This window comes from Syngnathus typhle, linkage group LG1, assembly GCF_033458585.1.
Source record: "Syngnathus typhle isolate RoL2023-S1 ecotype Sweden linkage group LG1, RoL_Styp_1.0, whole genome shotgun sequence".
NCBI lineage: Eukaryota > Metazoa > Chordata > Actinopteri > Syngnathiformes > Syngnathidae > Syngnathus > Syngnathus typhle.
Window position 1 is genome coordinate 5874851 of NC_083738.1, and position 24100 is coordinate 5898950.

General features: G+C 42.7%; 2 protein-coding genes across 5 annotated transcripts; one reads left to right on the forward strand and one right to left on the reverse strand.

The window, feature by feature from the left end:
* Positions 1 to 225: 225 nt before the first annotated feature.
* Positions 226 to 23363, reverse strand: clint1a (clathrin interactor 1a). Of its 4 annotated transcripts, none has more exons than XM_061272334.1 (12): positions 23045 to 23363; positions 17927 to 18031; positions 10670 to 10766; positions 10303 to 10411; positions 9796 to 9960; positions 9513 to 9696; positions 7566 to 7785; positions 7384 to 7471; positions 6529 to 6594; positions 5821 to 6107; positions 3524 to 3716; positions 226 to 2130 (listed from the first exon to the last, which is right to left on the reverse strand). In XM_061272334.1, the coding sequence occupies exons 1-12, from the start codon at positions 23248 to 23250 to the stop codon at positions 1793 to 1795; spliced, it is 2058 nt and encodes a 685-aa protein (XP_061128318.1). In that variant the 5' UTR covers positions 23251 to 23363; the 3' UTR covers positions 226 to 1792. The 4 variants fall into 4 exon arrangements, with proteins under 4 accessions (XP_061128318.1, XP_061128324.1, XP_061128329.1 ...); XM_061272340.1 differs by having other exon boundaries at positions 7569 to 7785; positions 23045 to 23355; XM_061272345.1 differs by lacking the exon at positions 6529 to 6594.
* Positions 12047 to 13614, forward strand: LOC133150076 (uncharacterized). Its single transcript, XM_061272372.1, has 2 exons — positions 12047 to 12298; positions 12397 to 13614. The coding sequence occupies exon 2, from the start codon at positions 12397 to 12399 to the stop codon at positions 13336 to 13338; it is 942 nt and encodes a 313-aa protein (XP_061128356.1). The 5' UTR covers positions 12047 to 12298; the 3' UTR covers positions 13339 to 13614.
* Positions 23364 to 24100: the final 737 nt, after the last annotated feature.

The window sequence follows — 24100 nt, forward strand, 5'->3', positions numbered from 1 at the left end:
ACTCAAGAGGCTCGGGGTTCGATCCTCAGCAATCGGTACAAGATACTGCCAGCAGGTGAATGATGAATTCAGTGTTAAGCCCTTAACAAGTGGAAAAGCACCATACAGCTTAGAGACCATTGACATCAACTGGAAGTAATTTGCATGTTGAGTAAGATTTTGCTGCCTGAAGTCCTTTCGAATGACGCTAATGACTCAACTCACCAAATAACACACACCATTAAATCATTTCAATCAACGGTTTAATGTTGTAAGCTATATTGCTGTGTAAATCAAAATGGGAATGCAAAATTTCTTCATAGGACTTTCTTTTTGATATTTGCATATACTAGTGTTTCAGTAACAACCCCATTTCTACTTACAGGAGATCAAAAGTAGAAAAAAAAAATCTGCAGAACACAAACTAATGAAAGAAAACAGATTTTGGTCATTGTAAGGCTCCAGACTTCAATAAAAGGCTACAATGTATCAGTGTGCAAGACCTCCCGAGGCCCACAAGGCTGCAGGATCCACTTCCTTATACTCTGGCGTGTGAATTATTAATAACATCGTTGGCAAACTGGGGGTGGCTGAGGGAATTCCAGGCACCCAAGATTGATGTAATATTACAGTTACAAGGGTCAGGAGGCACTTGGTCTCCAACAAGGAGCAGTGCTTTCTTTGTATGTACACCCAACAGATCAGCACCACGGTCGGTCCTCTCGCCTGCTTAGTCGTAAGGGATGTGCACGCACAGACCCGCTAGCTGACAAATACTGCACACGAGCGGTTGGAAATGTGAAAATAAGAATTTAAACACAATGTGATGCAATCGTCAAACAGTCTGCGCCAACAGGATTACACAACTAAAGAGAGGAAGTAAAGTTGTTTGAGATAAACAGCATAAAAGAACTAATTAAGACTAAACTGCCATATTGTGTACTGACAGTTTACTTGGCTTGAGGCACGAGTACAAACAGATTATTTGTACATGGTGTGGTTGCTGCCTTCAACACTGCATGGTCACATTGTCTTCTTTATGGAAGTTAACAGAAAAGGCAAAGGTCTTGCAGGCACTCTGGCTTGTACTTGGGAGGGAGGAGGACTTTCCCCAGAACTGATTATCTTCTTTAAATGCAAACAAGAAGAGCCATGATATTGTACCACTACAGAAAGATGGTGTGGCCGTGGAAAACGGCTCTTGTTGGCCAATAGTGATGGCAGCATGTGGAGAAGGTAACAATGTGCTCTTAATTCAAATGACTTGAGCGGATGACACAAGCGTGGACATTGTTACACCTCCGCAACTGCAGATGAAAGTTCTAGCAAGAGCAAAGAGATGTAGATTTCTATTTCCAAGCTAAAGGAAGACAGAGGACAAAATGAGAGGTAATTTGATATATTAGAAAGTTAAAATGGCTGATCACGTTCTCCAAACTCACCATTCAATAGGAGGCATCTCAAAAATATCTAGCGATATATAAGTATATACATTTTTGCTATTCTGCTGATTCCGTTTGATTGAGATTATAAAAGCACACACACCTGACATTCATGACCGGCAAGGCACACAATTTACAGTAGCTGTCTGAAGACCGCACCGATCATTGGTTCAAACTACACACACATGCATACGCACGCTCGCACAAATCCATTTCGATCCATGTCATTCATTACACAGCATTATTTGTTTAAAACAAGGAGATTGCAGGGCGTTGGTATTGTGAGAGTTGACATTTTTCAAGTACTCTTTGTTTGAAGCTCGGAACAATCCTTCACCAATGACCCCTCGGCTCACCTCGGCTCTTCTTCATCACTTCCCAAAGTTACCAAAGTCGGCGAAGGCGTCATGTTTGGCCTGCTGAACCATTGCCGGGTTCATCCCCATTCCCATGGCACCGGGCATCGCCATCGTCACCCCTCCCATGTTCAGACCCATGCCCATCCCCATCATGCCCTGGTTGGAAGCCATAGACATCCCCATCATTGCCTGGTTTGGGGGCATCCCCATTGCCATCATGCCAGCGTTGGGCGCCATTCCCATTCCAGCACCGGGGTGCATCATTACAGTGACAGGCGGTCTCGCTGCCGAGGGTCCGAGGCTCATTGCAGAGAATCCTTGTGACAGCATGTTTCCACTGGCCTGGTTGCCTGCAACGTATTCAACAAGTCACATTTCATATCAGGACACAGGTTTTTATTAGAAATGATCTTGTTCATAAAACCAATTTGGGAGGTTCTAAGGTTTGACTGTATGGAAGTACTGTTTAAGAGCAAATTATTGGTAATGAATCTTTAAACATGACTCAATCTTGGCCGCTAAGTTCACTTGATAGCCATCAGGAATGTAGCAGCAGGTAATGACTGAGACGTTGATGGCGCGTTGTGACCCAATGCAATAGGCGGGGCTCACTAAGCTTCATCTCATTACCTAGCAAAATACTTCATGTCGAAAGTCCCGAAATTCAATCAACATTTTCAATGAAAAATAAGTTCCTTGGGTTCCTAAGATTGTGAAAATAAAAATCTAAGTTATTACAAACATGAGGCTCTCAAAAAGAATAAAGAGAGGCTCCCAGATTTGTGCTATTAGCTAGTGTTTCCAAAAAGGACCATAGGTGCAGTGTTGTAAAACGACGATGAATATTTCTCGGTGTCTCTGGAAACACGCTTTTATACACAAAAAACAACGATGAGTAGAACTTATTTTGTTTTATTTACCACTGCTTCCTCATTCGCTTCTATGCTTGGCAACATTCCATTTGTCACAGTCCACGGAGTCAAATGACTCGGGTGACTTCGTCTTCCCCCACACACAAAGGAAGATTTGTGATCGTAAATATATAACCCGTTCGTTCTGATTGTCGGCCTGACTTTGTTTTTGGAGCGTATTATCGAGACAATTCCACTCTTGTTGTGAAAACGCTATATAAATAAAAAAATAATCTATTGTATTAGCACACGTCACACAGTCAGACATAACTTTAAAACATAAAAGATAGTCAGGCACTTGCCATCCTTGGTCTGGATCAGGCAAATCAGAACAAAAAGAGCCCGATTGTTTTTGTGTTTGCCCGGCCTGAGAATGCATGAGCCGCATCGGTGACCCATTACATTTGTACATTTTCTTAATAGCAGGGGTTCCATATTTTTACACGTGTAGTACTGCTACTAATGTTACATTATTTTTGTTTCGCTCTGGAATGGATTAGAGGTTCCACGATAGATGAAATAAAATCAAGTGCAAGCCTGGCTGGGGTGTTTGCTGCCACATTCATTAGGGGGATAACATTGCCAAAAGATTGCCAGATTGACAAAATTCTTAATGATGCTAATGATTGTTTATTTATGAGCCTCTTCCTAGTCAGCCTACTTGCGAGAATATAAGCCTTTCATGTTGAGGGTGAACCATGTGGTTACGCCAACAAAGATGCAAATGAATTCCTTGTTGAATGCTATCATATCCTGCACTGTATTATTGACGGGTTCCTTGAAAAGCAGCCAGGGCGCGGAGTTCGAATTTATGTGGACATCTTTCTGTTACCTTGCTGAAGTGTGTTGAGGGAGGGTTGACTCTGCTTGGGCGCCTGCATGCCGGGTCCCAGCGAGTCGAGGCTGATGTTCACCGAGGGGTCTGACCAGGTGGAGGGCAGCGACGCTTTGGCTGCAGCACCCTGAGAAACGACTCCCTGCTGAGCAGTCTGCGGTTGTAGAGGTGCCCCCATGTTCTGGAGGGGCTGGTGAATTCATAAATAAAAACATACCTTAAAAGTGCAGTTATCACCACAAAGTCCTATGCCAAGATATGAGTAAATATCATGCTTTTAAAATACTAAAGCAATCTTGAACTTGAGACTATGTAAGCAGTATTAATTTGATATAATGAATCTTCAGGTATTTTTCTTGGCAGGGAAAATAATAATCCGTGAGCGAAATAGTATATGCTACAATCACAGTAAAATGCTTTACAGTACTAATAGATGAAGTTTTGTAAGTCCAAGTTCTGATCATAATTTTAAAGGTGAGGTGATTGTCTCTTTTTGTTTAGTCAAAATCTTTCTTTAACACAAAGCGTTCTCTATGGCCCCCGTAGTCTATACGTGGTATTACGAATAACGTTGAGTTTGTGGAAAATGAATTAGGCAGCCGAAGCCATTCGATTTTAATCATCTCAGGTGGCGGCAACTTTACCACTTGCTGAAAATGATATCACAGTTGCCAGGTCTAAGGTTACAACCAATCACAGATCATTAATTTTCATATTTTGGTCATGTGATATTTGTAAGATGACACGTCATTGGTCATTACCCGAGCCTTGACAAAATGGCCGCCCCTGAACTGGATTAAAACGGGTGGATTTTACCACCTGGCGTCACGGTCGTCTAATACGTCAGTACCTTGCTCCATGTTGTTGGTTTGTGGGTCCACACAACAAGGAAACTTCAGGAAAAGTTAAGTGTATATTAAACAGCAGTAAACTGAGGCCATATTGTATGTGACAACAGACATTTGTGTACACCTTCAGTGAGAACGTACTATTTGTGTGGCAGGTAAGAGTCAAGAAGGGTGTGTTTCCAGTTTATTCAGTGGAGACGCCCGCAGCTATTGAGAGCAAGCTATCGGTGTGTGTGTGTGTGTGTGTGTGTGCGTGCGTGCGTCTGTGCGTGCGTGTTATCAGGATTCAAGAATTTGCCCACTATAAAAAAACAAATAGCTGTTGTGAAGACGCTATATAAATAAAGATGTATTGTATTGGAATGGTGATATGACAGTTGACAAAAGCTAATCTTTGTCAGCAAAGCAGCTATGGTTACTTCGTGGTATCAGTGGAAGATTTGTTTATATTGCCCAGTTTAGCTGCAGAGCCATATAAATGGGTGCGGTAGTGTGACAATTAGTATACTGTATAATTGATTTGATATTACCAACTACGAGTAATATTTTGCACACAAGCAACAAGAAAAAAAAGTATAGCTCCCTTGACAAAGAAGGAATCGTTTTTTTCTAGAAATAAGTTTGAATATTATAATTTAGTAAAAAGTAGCATGGGCGTTACTATTTTTCCAATTAAAAATGTATTTATTTTCTAAGACCCCATTTATTTTCTTGGTGTATTATGCACACTAATCAGCTTTGATTATGTGACTGCGTTGACGTAATTATTGTCTTTTGTTTCTCTACTGTCATATTCTCTTGATCATGTTCTCTTTTGGTTTTGCAGTTGAAAAAAATACCTGAAAAATGATGCGTCTCCAGAGGCAACATTGTTTTAGCAATTCCGACAGCAGATGTCACAAAAGGTCATGTCTCCTGTCCTCGTACTTAATGCAGAATAGCAGTCGTTCGTCTCTGCTTAGGTTTTGCACTGACTAATTTATTTGTACAACACCAAGCTCATTAAAGAAGTGTGAGAGAAGGTTTGCTGCTTTCAAATTAGCCTCCTGAGTCAATATGTTGTATTTCATGTTTCATTACATCAAACCTTTGAGTATCCATTGGTTGTACTTGTGATTATTTCATTTTTGTTAAACTTGTTTTTTTCTGAAGGTAAAAAACAAATCACAAAACGCTTTGCTGTCACATGGTCACATTGATCAGGTTATATATAGATTACTATACAAATGCCGAGTGATGCTCTCACTGGCAAAGAGATGATATCATGTATGCTCTGGAGTCTATTTTGAATCGTCAGTCAAGCACATTAACTGATCATCAGCACTCCAAATTTGTCAAATGCAATTTCCCCAAAATCGAAGCATGAAAGTGATGTCGTGTAAAGCTAAGCATATTGATCAATTATTAAGAACAGATGCATTGATGTACGAGTGCAACCATGCATACCTGTGATCTCGACTGAGGCAGGCCTGTGGTGCTCATGCTCTGCGTACTGTTCATGCTGAAGTTGAGGCTCTGAGAGGAAGTAAACGACTGAGCCGGCCCCATCAGGTCAAATAGATCTGCTGAGGATGAACTGGAGCCCGCCGCAGTAACTGGAGCAGGGGCGGGGGCAGGAGCTCCAAAAAGGTCATTTCCACCGATGTCAACAGGCTGAGCAGATGCTGGCATCTGGCCACCAGGGAACGCATTCCACTCGCCAAAGTCTGCTTTGTTGCTGGAGACTGGTCCGGCTGCAGGATAAAAAGCAACACAAAAAAAGTTATTTGAGCAAAGGTTGTTGTTATATTGCTCTAAATGGGAGTAGAAATAACTGACGTTCTGCAAACAAATCAACAGTTGAGTCGGCTCAGTCCACTCTGATGAATGTATTCTCAGTGATAACTGACGCCACATTTTAAAATTTAATTGAATTGATTCCGCTTGTTGTCGCTCCATCTCAACTTCCACTACACCCCCATTCACTCCCTCGCCCCGTCTTCCTCTGTCCCTGTCTCCTTGTCATCCATAACTGGAGCTGATCTGTGTCTGTTCTTGTTATGCAGAGCAGGTAGCATGCGCCATATGGCCAGCTTTCCTTCTGAATATTCTAGTAGTATGCTGGAATAGCTACAATGGCACAACACACACTTAAAAGAAAGTCTTGAATCCTACCAGATACATGGGAAAGGCCGGCAGAAGCAGCGGGTGAAGCGAAGTCGGCAAACCCACTCATTAAGTCTGCAATGAGAACGAGTCATAAAGATGTCCGTTTTAGAGAAGAGCTCCAGGTGTTGAGCTGACAGTTAGCATTCCTTCAGTGTGCTCGGGAGTGTTTGGCAGAAAGGAGGAGTGGTGACATCTGTTCAGTCCTCCCGCCCTCTTCACTCACCGGGGACTACTCCCAAAAACATCTGGTGCACTTAGTTCCTATACATTAGCTCCCTCCTGCAACTGTCCCCAAAACCTGACGCTAGCGCCGGCAGCTGCACAATGTGACAAGTGCACAACTGTCGCTTTGAAGCACGCTAGCTTGACAGCTAGCTTGTTAGGCCGTCAGATCAGCATTCCCCATTGCCTTGAAAAGCCAGGTGCACAGCCTGGGTGGATTGGGTGGCAATGTGCGCGTGCGAGGGAAAAAGAACATCCCAAACAGACATACTGCATGTTACAAACTAAGTTATCTGACACTGGGTTATTACTCAAAGGTATTTAAGAGCAGTGAAGCTTTGCTTATTCTGATGGCGTTCAAACTGTTTGTAAATCGGATCTTTAATGCTATGTTTTTTTAGGTGCACAACAGCCACAGATCTTGAAATGTGCACGTGACAGCATTTTGCTAGTTGAAGCACGCAGTTTGGTTAAATCTCGATATGCAATGTGCCTGACACCACCTCTTTTTTACAAACAGCATCTATATTTATTTTATAAACGGTAGGGTCAGTTGGTGACAACTACACACAACTAGCTGAACTAAACTAACAGTACCTCCTCTAAACCACCATTACCCCAAGTGCTGGAAAATTATACCAGAGGAAGGAGGCTTTGAAGGTGTTGAGTCCACCATTAGTAGGTCAGCTAGTCCGCTACTTGAGGCCTTCGTTGCTGCGGATTGTGGCTGCAATACAGAATACAGATAGATCAGAAGAGGTACATATGGCACTTGCATCCACAACACACTAAGTCAGCCTATTTTAAGTGTATTCACACACAACCTGTTTGGTGGAAGCGGTGGGGCTGGCTTCTCCTGTGTACTGGGCCGCCGCCCCCAAATCCACTTTCTTAGATGGAACTCCTCCTCTCTTGCGGGTGGCTGTAGTCTCTGTTGCTTGGACTATTTGTACACTCTTGGTGGTAACGGTCTCTTCTTCATCTTTAAACTCTTTGCCCACTTTTCCATTCTGAGATGAACGGCTTCGCTCCTCCTCGTCACTGGTCAAGGCCAAATGAACAAATTAAAAAAAGCCAATGCCTACAGGAATGGATCTGCCCAAGTGTAAATTTGCGTGCCACAGCTTGGACTTTAGAAAAACATTAAAAACTGTTTAAATGTTGGGGTTAATTGCGCAATACATTTTCTTTGAACATCTTAACACAATCAATGTACATGACAAAACAGCCCTTCATTCTTCCTTGTATTTGTTCTTTTGTGGTTTAGTGTCTACATTCTCATCAGCATTTACAGTGGGGCAAAAAAGTATTTAGTCAGCCACCAATTGTGCAAGTTCTCCCACTTCAAAGATGAGAGATGCCTGTAATTTTCATCATAGGTACACTTCAACCGTGAGACAAAATTTAAAAAAAAAATCTAGAAAATCACTGTCAGATTTTTAAAGAATTCATTTGCAAATTATGGTGGGAAATAAGTACTTACATGTTTACATATACATGTCCAACCTCGTCTGAAGTTTGACATTCCATATGATATTCTCCCAATCCTCTTCTGGATCATCCAAATGCTCTCTAGCAAACTTCAGACGGGCCTGGACATGTAATAGCTGAAGCAGGGGGACACGTCTGACACTCCAGAATTTCAGGTAGTCTTTGTTACCTTGGTCCCAGCTCTCTGCAGGTCATTCACTAAGCCCCCCCCTGGTTCTGGGATTTTTGTTCACCGTTCTTGTGATCATTTCGACCCCACGGGCTGAGATCTTGCGTGGAGCCTCAGATCGAGGCCATTATTGACCAAATATTTATTTCCTACCATAATTTGCAAATAAATTCTTTAAAAGTCAGAATGTGATTTTCTGGACTTTTTTATTTTGTCTGTTAGTTGAACTGTACCTATGATTAAAATTACAGGCATCTCTCATCTTTCAAGTGGGAGAACGTGTACAATTGGTGGCTGACTAAATACTTTTCTGCCCTGCTGTATATGAGGTCAAATTCACATCACTAAAAAACTATTCAGAACAACTGAATAGATAAATGTAACACTTGGCTTTATTTTTGTTTCGGCCTTAAAATTTGCAGTGTTTTATATGCAACTTGATTTTCGTCAATTGCACTGTGAAGTTTTAATACGTTTTTCACATGACTACATTTATACAAATTGTTTTTATAATTTAGCTGCTAAATCTCTGATATAAAGTTTATGTGATGTGTTGTTTTTCTTAATTAAAAAACCTAAGATATTGCAGTTTTATAACTAGTATTCATTCATTGATATATCATTAGAAGTGTATTAAATAATTCTATTTATTTGAAACTTGTATGCTTAGCGTGCTTTTGCTAATTTACAAGAGACTTGCTGTGGCCACATATGATGGGACAAGCCAAAACACCTGACTAAATGATCTCAAAAAATAAAACAAAATGTGGCAATGTAACAGAAGACAGAAGCACATTCCAGCTCCAACTCCAATTTCCAAACTCCAAATTGTGATTTCTATTTTCTAGGGGCTGATATGATAAAATAGAAAGTTAATGCATCAGATCTTATATCTTGTTCAAACTAAACATCTTTCAAACTGTAATGCTGTCCACTTCATGCCCAGAGTCATTTAACCTATTGTGGGCAATAAAATAAATAGAAATAATAAGATATATACCATTTTTTCAGGAGTTAAAATCACTTACTGGTGTAAGTGGGGTGTGGGTATATGTAGATATATTTGACGATTGTTGATATTTGGGACATTGCCACTCACTCCCCCTACCTAAATCGGTCCGGTGAGTCGTCTCTTTCCTTCTTCCTAAACTTGTTGATGGTATCGTCAATAGTGCTTCCAATCTTGTCACTGATCTCTCCCAATTTATCGCTGAAGGGGAACTGCCCTTTGTTACTCTCCCAATCATCATCCCACCGGTGACGGGTTTCACTGGTGTCATACCTGTCCCCCGCTGGAGGAGATCACATCAGTGGGATTAGGTCAGAAAATTCAAAGACTTTTTTTATTGAAGGGACTGAGATTTGTTTAGATTTGCCAAGAACAGACTTACAGTAACCTCTGTACCCTCGACTATCGGAGGACACACCAACAAATTTATCTTTGTTTTTCTTGGCTTTTTTCCGTTCTTCCCTCAGCCTTTCATCATCCTGGACAAACTCCACCATCTCCTTCACCTTCTGGCGCACATTCACTCCTTGGTCTTTCCCATGCTCGTCTAGAAACAGTAAACATATGTAGCATTGAAACATGAATTGATGAAAAAAATAATAATTTGAAGTGCTCTATATGTAACCATCACTGAGCAGAAAATACACACTTGGTTGAAAATAATGAAAGCAGCTTTAGGGGACTGTGTGAATGTGTATGTGAGTAATCGTGGAGTAAGTAAACCTTTCAGCATAGCCCACACTAAAGCTTTTGTTAATTGACATTCTGTTCGAAGAAAGCCTCTTATTATCAAAGCAGAACTTTTGAATTAAAGTGACAATGAGTTGCGGTGAGTTGAAATGCTGGTGTATGCACCAAACCTTTGCAAACTGCAAAGAAAAACACTTACCAACAAAGTGGTAACTTTCTAATGATCTCAGGTCATAGAGATGTTCTCTGGCACTAGTGACAACGCGCTCTGATCCATTCCTGATTAGATGAGCAAGCAGCAGTAGGGACTGCAAGGCAGGACACAGCATTTTTGTCACAAGCGTGAAGTTAATTCTGAACAACTATATGGTAGCATACGACCCAAAATTAGCAGAATGGTAAAAATGTTGAACAGCCTGAAACTTTGCTTTCTAACCATATCATAGGTGTGTTAATGAGTAGTAAGGTACTAAAAGGGTCTATCAGATGTGACTATGGGTCATTGACCTTGTTTTACATGCTCTACTGTATGTATGCAAAGAGCTTGTGGTGCATGGCTAGCAGACCTTGTAGACTCTCCTCCAGTTTTTCTTGTTATCTCTCAGCATGCGGGTCCAAAGCATGTTCATCACCTCTGGGAACTGCTCGTACATGAAGGTCGCTCTGAACATTGACACATTGACAGGGGGGCAAGAAATAATTAACATTGATTGATCTAGAACGCGTCATATCCAACATTTTATGTAGCATTTTTTAATATCTTTATTTCATTTCTTCATAAAATGTATTACATTGTATAGAACACGCATTGAAATTCGCCCAAAATAAAAAGAACATAAAAGACAAATATCCTGTGCCAAGAAAAAGTCCTAAACAACAGTTTTGGCAACACAAGATTGTCTTATCGTTAAAGGCACCATTTCAGTCACCTGTGGTGTCTTGGTCGTTCTTTTCCACTTTTACCAATCAATACAAATAGAACAATCATCCACGGTAAAGACGAACAAATATAGAGGAAATGACAATACGAGTACCGTTTCTTTCCATTTATAATGCGCAAAATTTAACTAATTTATTGTCCTAAAATCTGGGGTGCGCATTACACATGGGTACAATTTTCTTTTTTTTTTTTTTTTGAAGAAAATCATGGTACAACAATTTTTGAATTAAATCTTGTCACGGATGGCGTGTGGAAATGAGCGGGGCGACCAAGTGCAGCTTGGACCAGGGTTTATTGGAGGAACTCAAAACACAGACTTGGTAAACTACCGTAAATTCCGGACTATAAGCCGCGACTTTTTTCCAAAATTTTGAACCCTGCAGCTTATAGTAAGGTGCGGCTTATATAAGGATTTTTTTTTTCGTGATTTTTGTGATGACTTGATCACTTTTATACACTGCGGTATCTTGAAGAAAAAAACAACAAAAATACTATTTTGAAACACTACTATGGCTGCTGCTTATTCTGGCTGTGTTGCTTGTGACTATTATGAGCTTTAGTAGGAATGCACGCTAGGTGACCTGCGTCAAAGGGCTCTAAACCCTTCGTCACATGTTAAAGTATGTTATTAAAACTTTAAAAAGGCTTTCTGTGAACGGTCTTTCTTTGTAAAAAAAATGCATGTGCACGTGCGGCTTATAGTCCGGTGCGGCTTATATAAGAAAAAAAACTAAAATATCCCCCAATTTTAGCTGGTGCGGTTTATAGTCCGGTGCGGTTTATATGTGATAAATAACTGGAACATCACTCAAATATTGGTAATCCCCTTGAGAGTCTCACATATTTCTTTGCTATCGAGTTTGCTACTGCATGTGCAGTGATACTGACCGGCAGAATAACACTCGGTTGTTCCCAAAAATGATCTTGTTTCTGAAATAATTTTACGTTTATGGACTTAAGTAACCCGGCCGGGTCATATCAAAGACTATAAAAATGGGACGTCATACGATGGCGCCGCGGATGGCAGCCACGGTGAGTCGCTCTCTGTTTATTTGTCTTATTTTGTGTGTTTTCTGTGTCCTCTGCTGTCCATCCCGGATCACTTTTACCAGAGAAGCTCTGTTAAACATCGGACAGACTTCTTCTGGTACTTTCTCTCCTGTTCTCTCCGATTCAGACTGTTTGTCGGAGATTCTAGCCGGAGCGGCGGTGCTGTACAAGCTAGCGTACAAGCTAGCGCGACGACGGCGGCGCGGTAAGCGAGCCGGCGCACTCGTAAGGCTGAGGCAGAAAGGGTTCCGTTCTGCCCTACCGTCAATTCATCTGGCGAATGTCCGCTCCCTGGCGAACAAGATGGACGAACTGCTGCTCCTCACTTCAAGGAACACGGACTTCAGCAGATCCGCCGCGCTGTGCTTTGTGGAAACGTGGCTTAGCGAACGAACCCCCCACCACGCCGTGGAGCTAGCCGGGTTCAAGCTAATGCGAGCAGATCGCAGCGCGGAGCTCTCCGGAAAATCAAAGGGAGGTGGTGTCTGTTTCTACATTAATGAACGTTGGTGTACTGATGTCACGGTGTTGAAAGAGTTTTGCAGCCCTCTCCTAGAAACACTTTTCATAAACTGCCGGCCGTTCTATTCACCACGGGAGTTCTCCTCGATCGTCATGGCGGCTGTTTACATTCCACCACACGCACGTGCGAGTGAAGCCACGCAGATGCTGGCTGACCAGGTAACAGACATGGAGAAACTTCTACCAAACTCACTAATCATTGTTCTAGGTGATCTTAACAGGGCGAACCTCACACACGAACTCCCCAGATACAGACAGCACGTAACGTGTCCCACCAGAGGGGCACAGACTCTGGACCACTGCTACACCGTGATCAAGGATGCATACCACTCTGCGGCTCGTGCAGCTTTAGGACTATCGGACCACTGTCTAGTTCATCTGATCCCGGCCTACAGGCAGAAACTAGAAACTTCTAAGCCTGTGGTGAGGACTGTGAGGAAGTGGACAGTGGAGTCAAGGCAGGACCTCCAAGCCTGCTTTGACTGCACCGATTGGGGAGCTTTCGAAGCTGCAACTTCAGACTTGCATGAACTCAGTGACACTGTCACATCATACATCAGTTTTTGTGAGGATCTGTGTGTGCAGACTAAGACCTTCTGCACGTACAACAACGACAAACCTTGTTTTACACCGAACCTCAGGAGGCTGCGCAAAGACAAGGAGGAGGCCTACAGGAGCGGCGACCGCGAGCTGTTCAGGCAGACCAGAAACACGCTGAACTGAGAGGTCAGGAAAGCCAGGAGGTGTTACGGGGAGAACCTGAAGAGACACCTCTCTGCCAATCCTGATCCCTCAACGGTGTGGAAAGGTCTGCAGAGCATCACGGGCTACAAGAAACGAACCACCCGTCCTGTAGAGAGCCCTAGACTTGCTAACCAGCTAAACAAGTTCTACTGCAGGTTTGATCGGTCCTCCCACACAACGGGACCTCCTGCAACACAATCTACATACTCACCTCTCCCCACAACTGCACCGTCCACACCTCTATCATCGTTGTCACCCACTCACTCTCTTGCAGAGGCCGCGCCCGCACTCCAGGTCCGCGAGGAGGAAGTGCGCCAGATGTTCCGGAGACAAAAGACCAGGAAGGCACCGGGCCCGGACGGCGTGTCACCTTCCTGCTTGAAAGTCTGCGCTGAGCAGCTGGCGCCCACCTTTGCACGGATCTTCAACCGTTCTCTGGAGCTGTGTGAGGTGCCCTCGTGCTTCAAGAGCTCCACCATCGTTCCAGTAGCCAAGAAGCCCGCCATCACAGGTCTGAATGACTATAGACCCGTCGCACTGACATCTGTGGTCATGAAATCGTTCGAGAGGTTAGTGCTGAACCACCTGAAGGAGGTCACGGGCCCCCTGCTTGACCCCCTCCAGTTTGCCTACCGGGCAAACAGGTCAGTGGATGATGCGGTCAACATGGGACTGCACTACATCCTGCACCACCTGGACACCCCAGGAACGTACGCCAGGATCCTGTTCGTGGACTTCAGCTCGGCGTTCAACACCATCGCCCCTGACATCCTCCAACAGAAGCTCATCCAGCTTGCGGTGCCTGCCTCCACCTGTCAGTGGATCACCAGCTTCCTGACCAACAGGAGACAGCGTGTGAGGCTGGGGGGCATCACATCTGACACCCGGACCACCAACACTGGAGCCCCTCAGGGTTGCGTCCTCTCCCCACTGCTCTTCTCCCTCTACACCAATGATTTCTCCTCAGGTGACTCCCCTGTGAAGCTCCTGAAGTATGCAGACGACACCACTCTCATCGGACTGATCCAGGACGGTGATGAGACTGCGTACAGACAGGAGGTGGAGCGGCTGGTCCACTGGTGCAGTCAAAACCATCTGGAGCTGAACCCGCTCAAGACCGTGGAGATGACAGTGGATTTCAGGCGAGACCCTTCACCACTTTTACCCCTCACTATCCGCAGTAATACTATTCTTTCCACAGACACCTTCAAGTTCCTGGGAACCACAATCTCTCGGGACCTGAAATGGACCGGCCACATAGACTCTGTCCGGAAGAAGGCCCAGCAGAGGCTGTACTTCTTGAGACAGCTCAAGAAGTTCAACCTGCCGCGAGAGCTTCTGAAGACCTTCTACACTGCCATCATCCAGTCTGTCCTCTGCACCTCCATCACTGTCTGGTTTGGATCGGCCTCCAAACAAGACAAGCACAGACTACAACGGACAATCAGAACTGCAGAAAAGATCATTGGAATCAACCTCCCATCTATCCAAGACTTGTACCTGTCCAGGACCAGGAATCGGGCAAGGAACATCTCTACAGACCCTTCTCACCCGGGTTGCAGTCTGTTTGAACTACTCCCCTCCGGACGGCGTTATAGAGCTCGGTACGCCAAAACCAGCAGACACAGAGACAGCTTCTTCCCCCAGGCTGTTGCTCTGATGAACTCACACCACTCATAGAGTCTCAGAGACATTACTGTGCAATAACATCCTGCTCCTCACACCTTTTGAATTTGTCTACACTGTTTTTGCCATTATTCACATGTCCTGAATGTTGTTAGTCACCTAAATGTTGAACAGAGGGTGTGTTCCTACCGAAGTCAAATTCCTTGTTTGGCACGCTCAAACATGGCGAATAAAAAACTCTTGAATCTTGAATCTATAAAAATGGGACCCATTGCCTCCCTGCTCGGCACTCAGCATTAAGGGTTGGAATTGGGGGGTTAGATCACCAAATGATTCCAGAGCGCGGCGTCGCTGCTGCTCACTGCTCCCCTCTCCCCGAAGGGATGGATCAAAATCACACGGGGATGGGTCAAATGCAGAGGACAAATTTCACCACACCTAGATGCGTGTGTGACGATCATTGGGACTTTAAAAGAAAAAAAAGAAAAAAATTTGGGTGCGTATTATACATGGGTACAGGATTTTTTCCAGCATCGAGATGCCATTTTTAGGGTGCATATTATACATGGGGGCGCATTATACATGGAAAAAAACGGTAAATGAAATACAGTAGTTACAAAGATGGAAAATGATGCATCATGCTAGGACAGGGGTGTCCAAACCAGACCTCAAGGGCTGCTATCCTGCATGCTTTAAATGTTTTCCTCTTCCAACGAACCTGATTCAAATGAGCAAGATCGTTATCAAGCTTCTGAAGAGCTTGCTGACGAGCTGATGAACTGAACTTGGACATCTCTGTGCTATGGGGCGCGAGGGTTCATATACTCAAAGCAAGCCTCATCATTTTCAAAGCCTTTTATTTGTTAGAGTACTTGATTGAAAATGTATTGTGTAATGTATAATGTCGGAATTTGCCATAAAATACAAGACTGATTCTTGAGAATACAACACCAACCAAACGCGGATGTCTCGTGCAGCCCAGACAGACACTATTAAACTGCAGTGATGGGTGGTGAAATAAAGCTAGCTCCTCCAATGAGTCTATTGAACTGACCTGCATATAAAATTGATATACCGTAATTTTCGGACTATAAATTGCTCCGGAGTATAAGTCGCACAAGCCATAAAATGCCCAAAAATGTGAAAAAAAAACCACATATATAAGTCGCTCCGGAGTATAAATCGCATTTTGGGGGGCAATTTATTCGACAAAATGAACGAGCAACAACAGGCCAAACGATACGGTATCCTAACGTGACAAACACAAACGAGGAGCTGAGAACGGGCCTGACGTAACATTCAGTTATTTAAAAAAAACTATTACATAAATAACACGTCTATAAAACCATCTGTGTCACTCCAATTCATTAAATCCATCGATCGTCCTTTGTCAACAATGCCGTGTGCCGCGCCGCAGTTCAAATTATTACACAGGCCCATACAACAATATATAAACTATATTTTAAATAACTATCACATAAACAACAATATAAAGTTAAAGTTAAAGTCCCAATGATCGTCACACACACACATCTGGGTGTGGTGAAATTTGTCCTCTGCATTTAACCCATCCCCGTCTGATTTTAATCCATCCCCTGGGGGAGAGGGGAGCAGTGAGCAGCAGCGACGCCGCGCTCGGGAATCAGTTGGTGATCTAACCCCCCAATTCCAACCCTTAATGCTGAGTGCCAAGCAGGGAGGCAATGGGTCCCATTTTTATAGTCTTTGGTATCAAACCATTTGTGTCACTCCAAATCATTAAATCCATCGATCAAATTTCTCGTCTTTTATCGATCGTCCTTTGTCAACAATGCAGTGTGCCGCGCCGCAGTTCAAATTATTCCACAGGCCCATACAACATTATATAAACTATATTTTAAATAACTATCACATAAACAACAATATTATCAAACATTTGTGTCACTCCAAATCATTAAATCCATCGATCAAATTTCTCGTCCTTTACGTCATCCTGGTGACAGAGGACATGTCCAGAGGATATGGCGCTTTAAAGTGTTAATTACCGTTTTTTTCCATGTATAATGCGCAAAATTTTACTAATTTATTGTCCTAAAATTTGGGGTGCGCATTATACATGGGTACAATTATTATTATTTTTTTTAATCCGGATATGATACGGAGGCCGCCATTACAGATGCGCTTTCTTCTCTGCTGTTCACTTCAAACACGCTCCATACGAACACAATGCTCTCGTATCAGACGCTTGCTCGATCACCTGCTCGTTTGCTGTCACAATGTACCCTACACAAATCCGAAACATTTCTTCGCTATTGAGTTTGCTAGCGCATGCGCAGTGATACTGACCGGCAGAATAACATCCGGTTGTTCCCAAAGATGATCTTTTTTCTGAAATAATTTTACGTTTACGGACTTAAGTAGGAGTCAAAATTTGGGTGCGTATTATACATGGGTACAGGCTTTTTTCCCAGCATCAACATGCCATTTTTAGGGTGCGTATTATACATGGGGGCGCATTATACATAAAAAAAAAAACGGTACTTTATTTGATTTTTTCTCTCTATTTTTCATGTTTTGAATATGTTCAAGAGAAAGATATCAAAGTATGTGAAGTGATCAACTATACTAAAAATAACATGTGAAGTGGTCAACTATACTTGTAAGTGATGTGTTAATGATCAAGTACAAATTTGTGAAAAAAAAAAAACATATAAATCGCTCCTGAGTATAAGTCGCCCCCCCCACCCAAACTATGGAAAAAAACGCGATTTATAGTTCGAAAATTACGATAATCTATGTTTCTTAGGGCTGTATAATTGACTGCAGTATACGGGAGGAGACAAATAGAGCAGGCAACAGTACATGAAAATGGAATAATTTACTATTATGCTGTTCCAAAGTAAGAGAGACAAGCAAAATAACAAACACAGCAAATCTTTAAAATAGTGATTGCTGGGCTAACCTTGAAATTTCACTCATCAGTTGTCCTGATGGTCCCCAGGGGTCATCATTGGTGGCCTCTCTGACTTTAGATTCCACCTCTGAGTAGTTCATCACCACATTGGTTCTGTGAGGGAGCAAGAGTGAGAGAGTGAAAAAGTGAGAGCAAAGAGTGAGAGAGAAAATATGCAAATGAAATGTTGCTTAAGTACAGTGAAAAAACATGTTCCTTATTCAAATATACAAATAACAAATTCACTGTTTAAACACTGGGCAATAAAAAAGAAGACTTTAATAATCCCAGACCCACAAACACTTGTTCTTTCGGGCTGTCTGGACAGTGGGACAAAGGGGAGTGAACTCGCTTGATGAACCCAGCATTCAAAATAAAATAACATGACGCTGAACAAGTAAAAGCAAATTGGGTTCCAGCATAGAACATGAAAAGGTATTTGACACTGATCAGTACAGGGATGCAAGCAAAGGCACCCCCCTTGGAGAGCAAGAGCGAGTGTGAGCTTTTGTTTGGGTTAAATAGTTCATTGGTTGTTAAATTGTGATGGCAATACAAACTAACGCCGCCACTTGTTGCATTTATCCACTTGAGCCCTCAGCACAACATGATGCAACTTCAGTTTCTGGTTAGAATGTGACCTCATTCAAGAGTCACAAAATGGCAGATGAGTACATAGAGATTAAACCACCAAACATCAAACACTTGCAAAAACAGATTATGGGGACATCCTGTATTAAACACAGTAACCCCCCAAGGTCCTCAGAAAGCAATGTCTCAAAAGTCACGTGTTCAGTGACATTTCAAAGTGTGGGTGCTTTTATTCGTTTTCATTCCTCAACCGTTAACTTCTTTTTACACTTAACGTTACTTCAACTACTGCCTGTCAGCAAAACAAATGTTTTAAAATGGTGACTGAATTATTTTAATGCTACAACAGGGAGAGAAAAAATTAAACTGGTAGTCAAACCGGGCGGGATACATCCTTTGCTGTGGTTGTGCAGACTATGTCCAACAGCACAGGATGGTAACGCGTGGAGGACGTAATGTTCTTGGAAGCGCGACAAGATACTGTAGTGCCAGCATGACTGCTATGTCAAGTTTTTTTTTTATTGTTTTCCTTGAACTTGAAGTCCCCATTTGTCAATTGTTTCCTTGATTATCTTTATGACAATTCATCAATTCAACTTCTTTGTTCTGTATGTTCTACGATCAGGCCTGTGAGGTCCGTTCGAATACTGCACATCTTGCCTACTCTTACAGAGGCACTCAGAAAGGATGTGGTGATGCAATGCTTTATTCTCGGTGCCTTGATATTAGCAATAAAGTAGAAGTTGCGCTTCTGACAGTGATGCACTGTCGTAAATTTGTAGATTTTCATGAACCTAAGCGTTTTATTATTCACACAGCCAGCCACATGTAAAAAGCTAAACAACAAAAAGTTAACGGAAGCGCACATTCAAAAAGTTACGTGAGCTATTAACTTGCTGTGAATAACACACAACAAACTAGTGTTAATATTGAAAAAGATCAAATGACACTTCTAAGAACATTTGCCGTAATTTTCGGACTAAAAGTCGCCCCGGAATATAGGTCGCATTAGCCATAAAATGCACAATAACGTGAAAAAGAACAAGTCGCTCCGGAGTATAAGTCACATTTTGGGGGGAAATTTATTCGACACAATCCAACACCAAGAACAGACATTAACGAGCAACAACAGGCTAAACGATAGATATGCTAACGTGACATAAACACAAACAAAGAGCTGAGAACGGGCCTGACGTAACATTGAGAGTTATTAAAAAAAAACTATTACATGAATAACACGTTTATAAAACCATCTGTGTCACTCCAATTCATTAAATCCATCAATCGTCCTTTGACAACAATGGGTGCGCGCTTGCACTTCAAAATATTCCACAGGCCCATATAACAATATATAAATTAGATATCAAACAACTATGATATAAGCAATAATATCATCAAACCATCTGTGCACTCTAAATCATTAAATTCCTCGTCCTTTGTCAACAACGCCGCGCGTGCGCCCTGACGTAAGCCTCGTCGTTATTCCACAGAGCTAGTATATAACTATACTGTAGCGTTAACAAAGTACAAGGAAAGACGTGGGTTTGGTAAACAGCTCTTTATTTAACAAAACAAACTTCCAGGCGTGGACTTCCAGCCACGGAGGTGGAAGAGACATCCATAGAATAGGACCGGGCGTGCGTAAAAGCCATGAGCGAGCCCCATCCACCGTCCCCGGACAGCCACCCGGCCGAGCGCCGGCCCCCGACTTCTATCCACGGAGGTGAAAGAGAGATCCGTAGAGTAGGACCGGGCGTGCGTAAAAGCCATAATAGTTTTTCAAACCTTCTGTGTCACTCCAAATCCTTAAACCCTTTAAACTCTTTGTCCTCCGTGTCACTTAGAAACAAAGCCGCTAATGATGCCGGTAGTACGTGGGTAGAGATGCACCGATCCGACTTTTTCAGTTTCGATACCGATACCGTGGCTTTGCGTATCGGTCGATACCCGATACCGATCCGATATTATGGTTGACTTAACAAGCTACATAACTCTACATGTGGAACAGAAAAGACCAAAGGCAATGGCATCAGGCAGACTACACAGTTCTTTGCTCTAAATTAGGGGTGTCCAAACTAACGGTCCAGTTTTTATTGGCCCGCAGCAAATTCTGAAAACATAATTGAATATGGCCCGCACAAGAAGCTTGAGCTCAGCTTCTCAGTTTCCACACTAGATGGAGCCCGCCACACAAAGCGTTTGACGTCCCATTAACACCCCCCCGGAAGAGAAGCGAACACGCAGCGTTTGACATCCGATTAGCCTCCCCCCCCCCCCATTCGGGAGAGAAGCGAACGCGCAGCCTTTGACGTCCCATTAGCAACCCGAAGAGAAGCGAACGCGCAGGGTTTGACGTCCGCTTAGCAACCCGAAGAGAAGCGAACGCGCAGGGTTTGACGTCCTCCGCTTAGCAACCCGGGGAAGAGAAGTGAACGTTCGCTCCATGTTTGCGTTTGTTTAGAAAACTCTCGTGGCATGCGGCACACGTGCACACGACGTATGACGTAGCCCGCTCCCACTAGATTAAGGAAAGTATCGGCTCACAGATCGGCTGCATCCCCCAATACCCGATCCATCTATTTTGTTGATATCGGGGCCGATATCCGATCCAGATATCGGATCGGTGCATCTCTATACGTGGGGCCCTTCATCATCCCGTTATCAATCTTTGTCCTTTTTGTAAACAACCGCCGCGTCACAAATTACAGTAATCTCTTGCTACATCGCGGTTCCACTTTTTTTTTTTCTTTTTTAATTTTTGGAAAAAAATCACGTATAAATCGCCCCCCACCCAAACTATGAAAAAACGTGACTTATAGTCAGATAATTACGGTACTCACCCAAGACCAGGGCTCGAAACTAACGATTGCCCGATTGCCCGGGGCAAGTAGCGATGGCAGACGGGCAAGTAGAATTTTTCCTCACTTGCCCGAACTTGCCCTGCCATAATACCATGTTTTCAAGCTGTAAAAAGACGATTTTGTGCATAATTTCTCGCAACTTCTGCCGCTTCTGGTCCGACATTTTGTTTTCTAGGGAGCGGTTAGTTTCTCGTGTAAGTCTGCAATACATTGATAACGGCAAAGCGCTTCGTAATTAAATGCATGCTCCCTCACCCGTCCCTGGCTCTTCTGCGCCTGCGCACCAGCAGAGCTTGTTTCCGGTTGAATTTTGGTACTACAGTAGACTAGTGTGGTTTAATTGCATCAAAAGTTCTACACTGTATTAAAACAGGCTGCAGGCACAATATGATGGAATAAAAACATATGAAGGCAAAACTTATAGTGTTGTCTTTTTTTATTGCAAAGTAAAAATCCACTCCAAAAAAATTCGGGCAAGTAAAATTTTGTTTCGGGCAAGTAAAATTTTCTCCAACTTGCCCGAGGGCAACTTGGGCAAAAAATAAGCTTCGAGCCCTGAAGACCATTTTTAAAAAATAATTTCAAAATAACATTTTCTATATAGACCCTGTATACAAGCTAATACGCAAACTTTGAGACAAAAAATATCCGTCAGGAAAATGTACGATGAATGAAAAATAAAAAAACACAACCATTAATAGCTAGTATAAATATTTACCTTTAGTTTGTGCTTGCCACCAAACATAACTGACATTATAATGGACAGACAGAAAAATCAAAGAGTGAAGCGGAATTATTAGCCTCTGCTTGTCAAATCATTTCTCTTGTAATCTCTGCAATTATACCTGGCTTGCTTAAACTGAATAATACTGAGAATATCAACATCTTGTTAGCACAAATGGCTTTTGAAATTGTTGGACAAGCCAACAACTTAGATTATACAAACATAACGCTCCTCTATTTCCTTATCATATATTATTTGGTTGTGCCATTTTTAGTTTCGCCAAATTTGGGGTTTAGTGGGCTAACCCGGGACCTCGAGTATAATGTATTTCGTGCCATATTATGAGAAAATGTGTGTTGGTGTGACAGAATTCCTCGAATCATTGAATAGTCATTGGTTTCTAAGATTTCCCGATTCAGGCTTGCTCGGCATGATATGTTTACATACTGTACATACAGTGTTGCTAAAGTAAGTAAAACTTGAACTTAACAATGATCATAACTGACGCGTCACAATGTAAATTCATGCATTGAAATAATATATTTTCAAACTAGGCGTCCATTTTGTGCCATGCCAATGTTTTTACTTCAATATGAGAGCTGTCAAACTAGCTTAGCTGGCTAGCCTGGTCAATTAGCCACCTAGCCAGTACGCTATGAAATTAGCTTGTTGGCTAAGTTTATTCGCTTGACCCGCCGGGATATTCCACCAACAAATCACTTAAATGCTGTGACGGCATAGGGTGGGTCATATACCAACCGCCACAAAAGCAACACCTACATATAAATGGTATATGTTGAACTACTGCATGTTATCTTGCCGTCCATGGTTAGCAGCGTACAAGCTAGCTAACTTGTCCGAGCGATGTGACGTCAAAGTTTTTGATACGTGTCTCTTTCAAACCGGTAAACTCCGTACACAAACTAGTCGAAAGGGCTGCGGGATACTCACGCTTTGTCAACCAGCTCCCGAACCTTCCACATGTTCAGCATCTTGGCTTTGTGATGAGGAACTCTCCGCCTCGCTAAAACGCTTTCGTGGAGCCCAACCAAACCTCGAAATGGGAAAAGTAAAGTGCCGTTCCACCTCTCGGTCAAGACAGGAGGCGCAAAAAGCACCACCCGGCCGTCAGGAAATTCGCAACTGCATGATGTCATTTAACACAAACATCCCAAATACTACTGCAAGGTGGAACCGCTTCAAATAATCCACGAAGTCATTTTTACGTGCATTCGTAGAATCGAGGATGCAAATAGTATGAAAAAAACCCAAATAAACCGACCAACTGACCTCACACAGCCTTAAACTTACGACCCGAAATGTGATCATAAAGACAACATACTTAGTCTCCCTCATTATTACTGACCTATTACGTTTAGATGACAAATAACCAGAGCAACAGCAAATAAACACATTTGCAGTGAGCGTTGTCACAGTGCAAGGGGCATGCTGTGCTGTACCTTTTGAAAAAGGTAGATTGCTGAAGGACACATCAACAGTCTTCAGAAAGCAGCCCGAGCATTTCTCCAACATGTAGTTGCGGAGTTTTAAACCCCAACTCTTCATTCATTTAGGGTGGAAGTAACTCAACTGTGAAGGAGTTACTTCCACCCTAAATGAATGAATACCTTTAATGAAAAAGATACAATACCACACCATACATTTATCTAGGCTATTTAGTGTTTTCAGAACAGTTTTCGCCGTAACAAAGCACTTTACATATATGTGTATGTGTGTGTGTGTGTGTGTGTGTATGTGTGTGTGTGTGTGTGCGCGTGTGTGTGTATATATATATATACATTCAAGATTCAAGAGTTTTTTATTCGCCATGTTTGAGCGTGCCAAACAAGGAATTTGACTTCGGTAGAAACACACCCTCTGTTCAACATTTAGGTGACTAACAACATTCAGGACATGTGAATAATGGCAAAAACAGTGTAGACAAATTCAAAAAGGTGTGAGGAGCAGGATGTTATTGCACAGTAATGTCTCTGAGACTCTATGAGT

Excerpts from the sequence above, each read along its gene's own strand:
- LOC133150076 (XM_061272372.1), top strand. The coding sequence starts at position 12,397 with ATGGACGAACTGCTGCTCCTCACTTCAAGGAACACGGACTTCAGCAGA.
- clint1a (XM_061272334.1), bottom strand. The coding sequence starts at position 23,250 with ATGACATCATGCAGTTGCGAATTTCCTGACGGCCGGGTGGTGCTTTTT. Across the intron at positions 7,786-9,512 it reads GACTCACCGGACCGATTTAG|TGACGAGGAGGAGCGAAGCC; the intron begins GTAGGGGGAGTG and ends GGCCTTGACCAG. Across the intron at positions 6,595-7,383 it reads TTCAAAGCCTCCTTCCTCTG|ACTTAATGAGTGGGTTTGCC; the intron begins GTATAATTTTCC and ends TTCTCATTGCAG.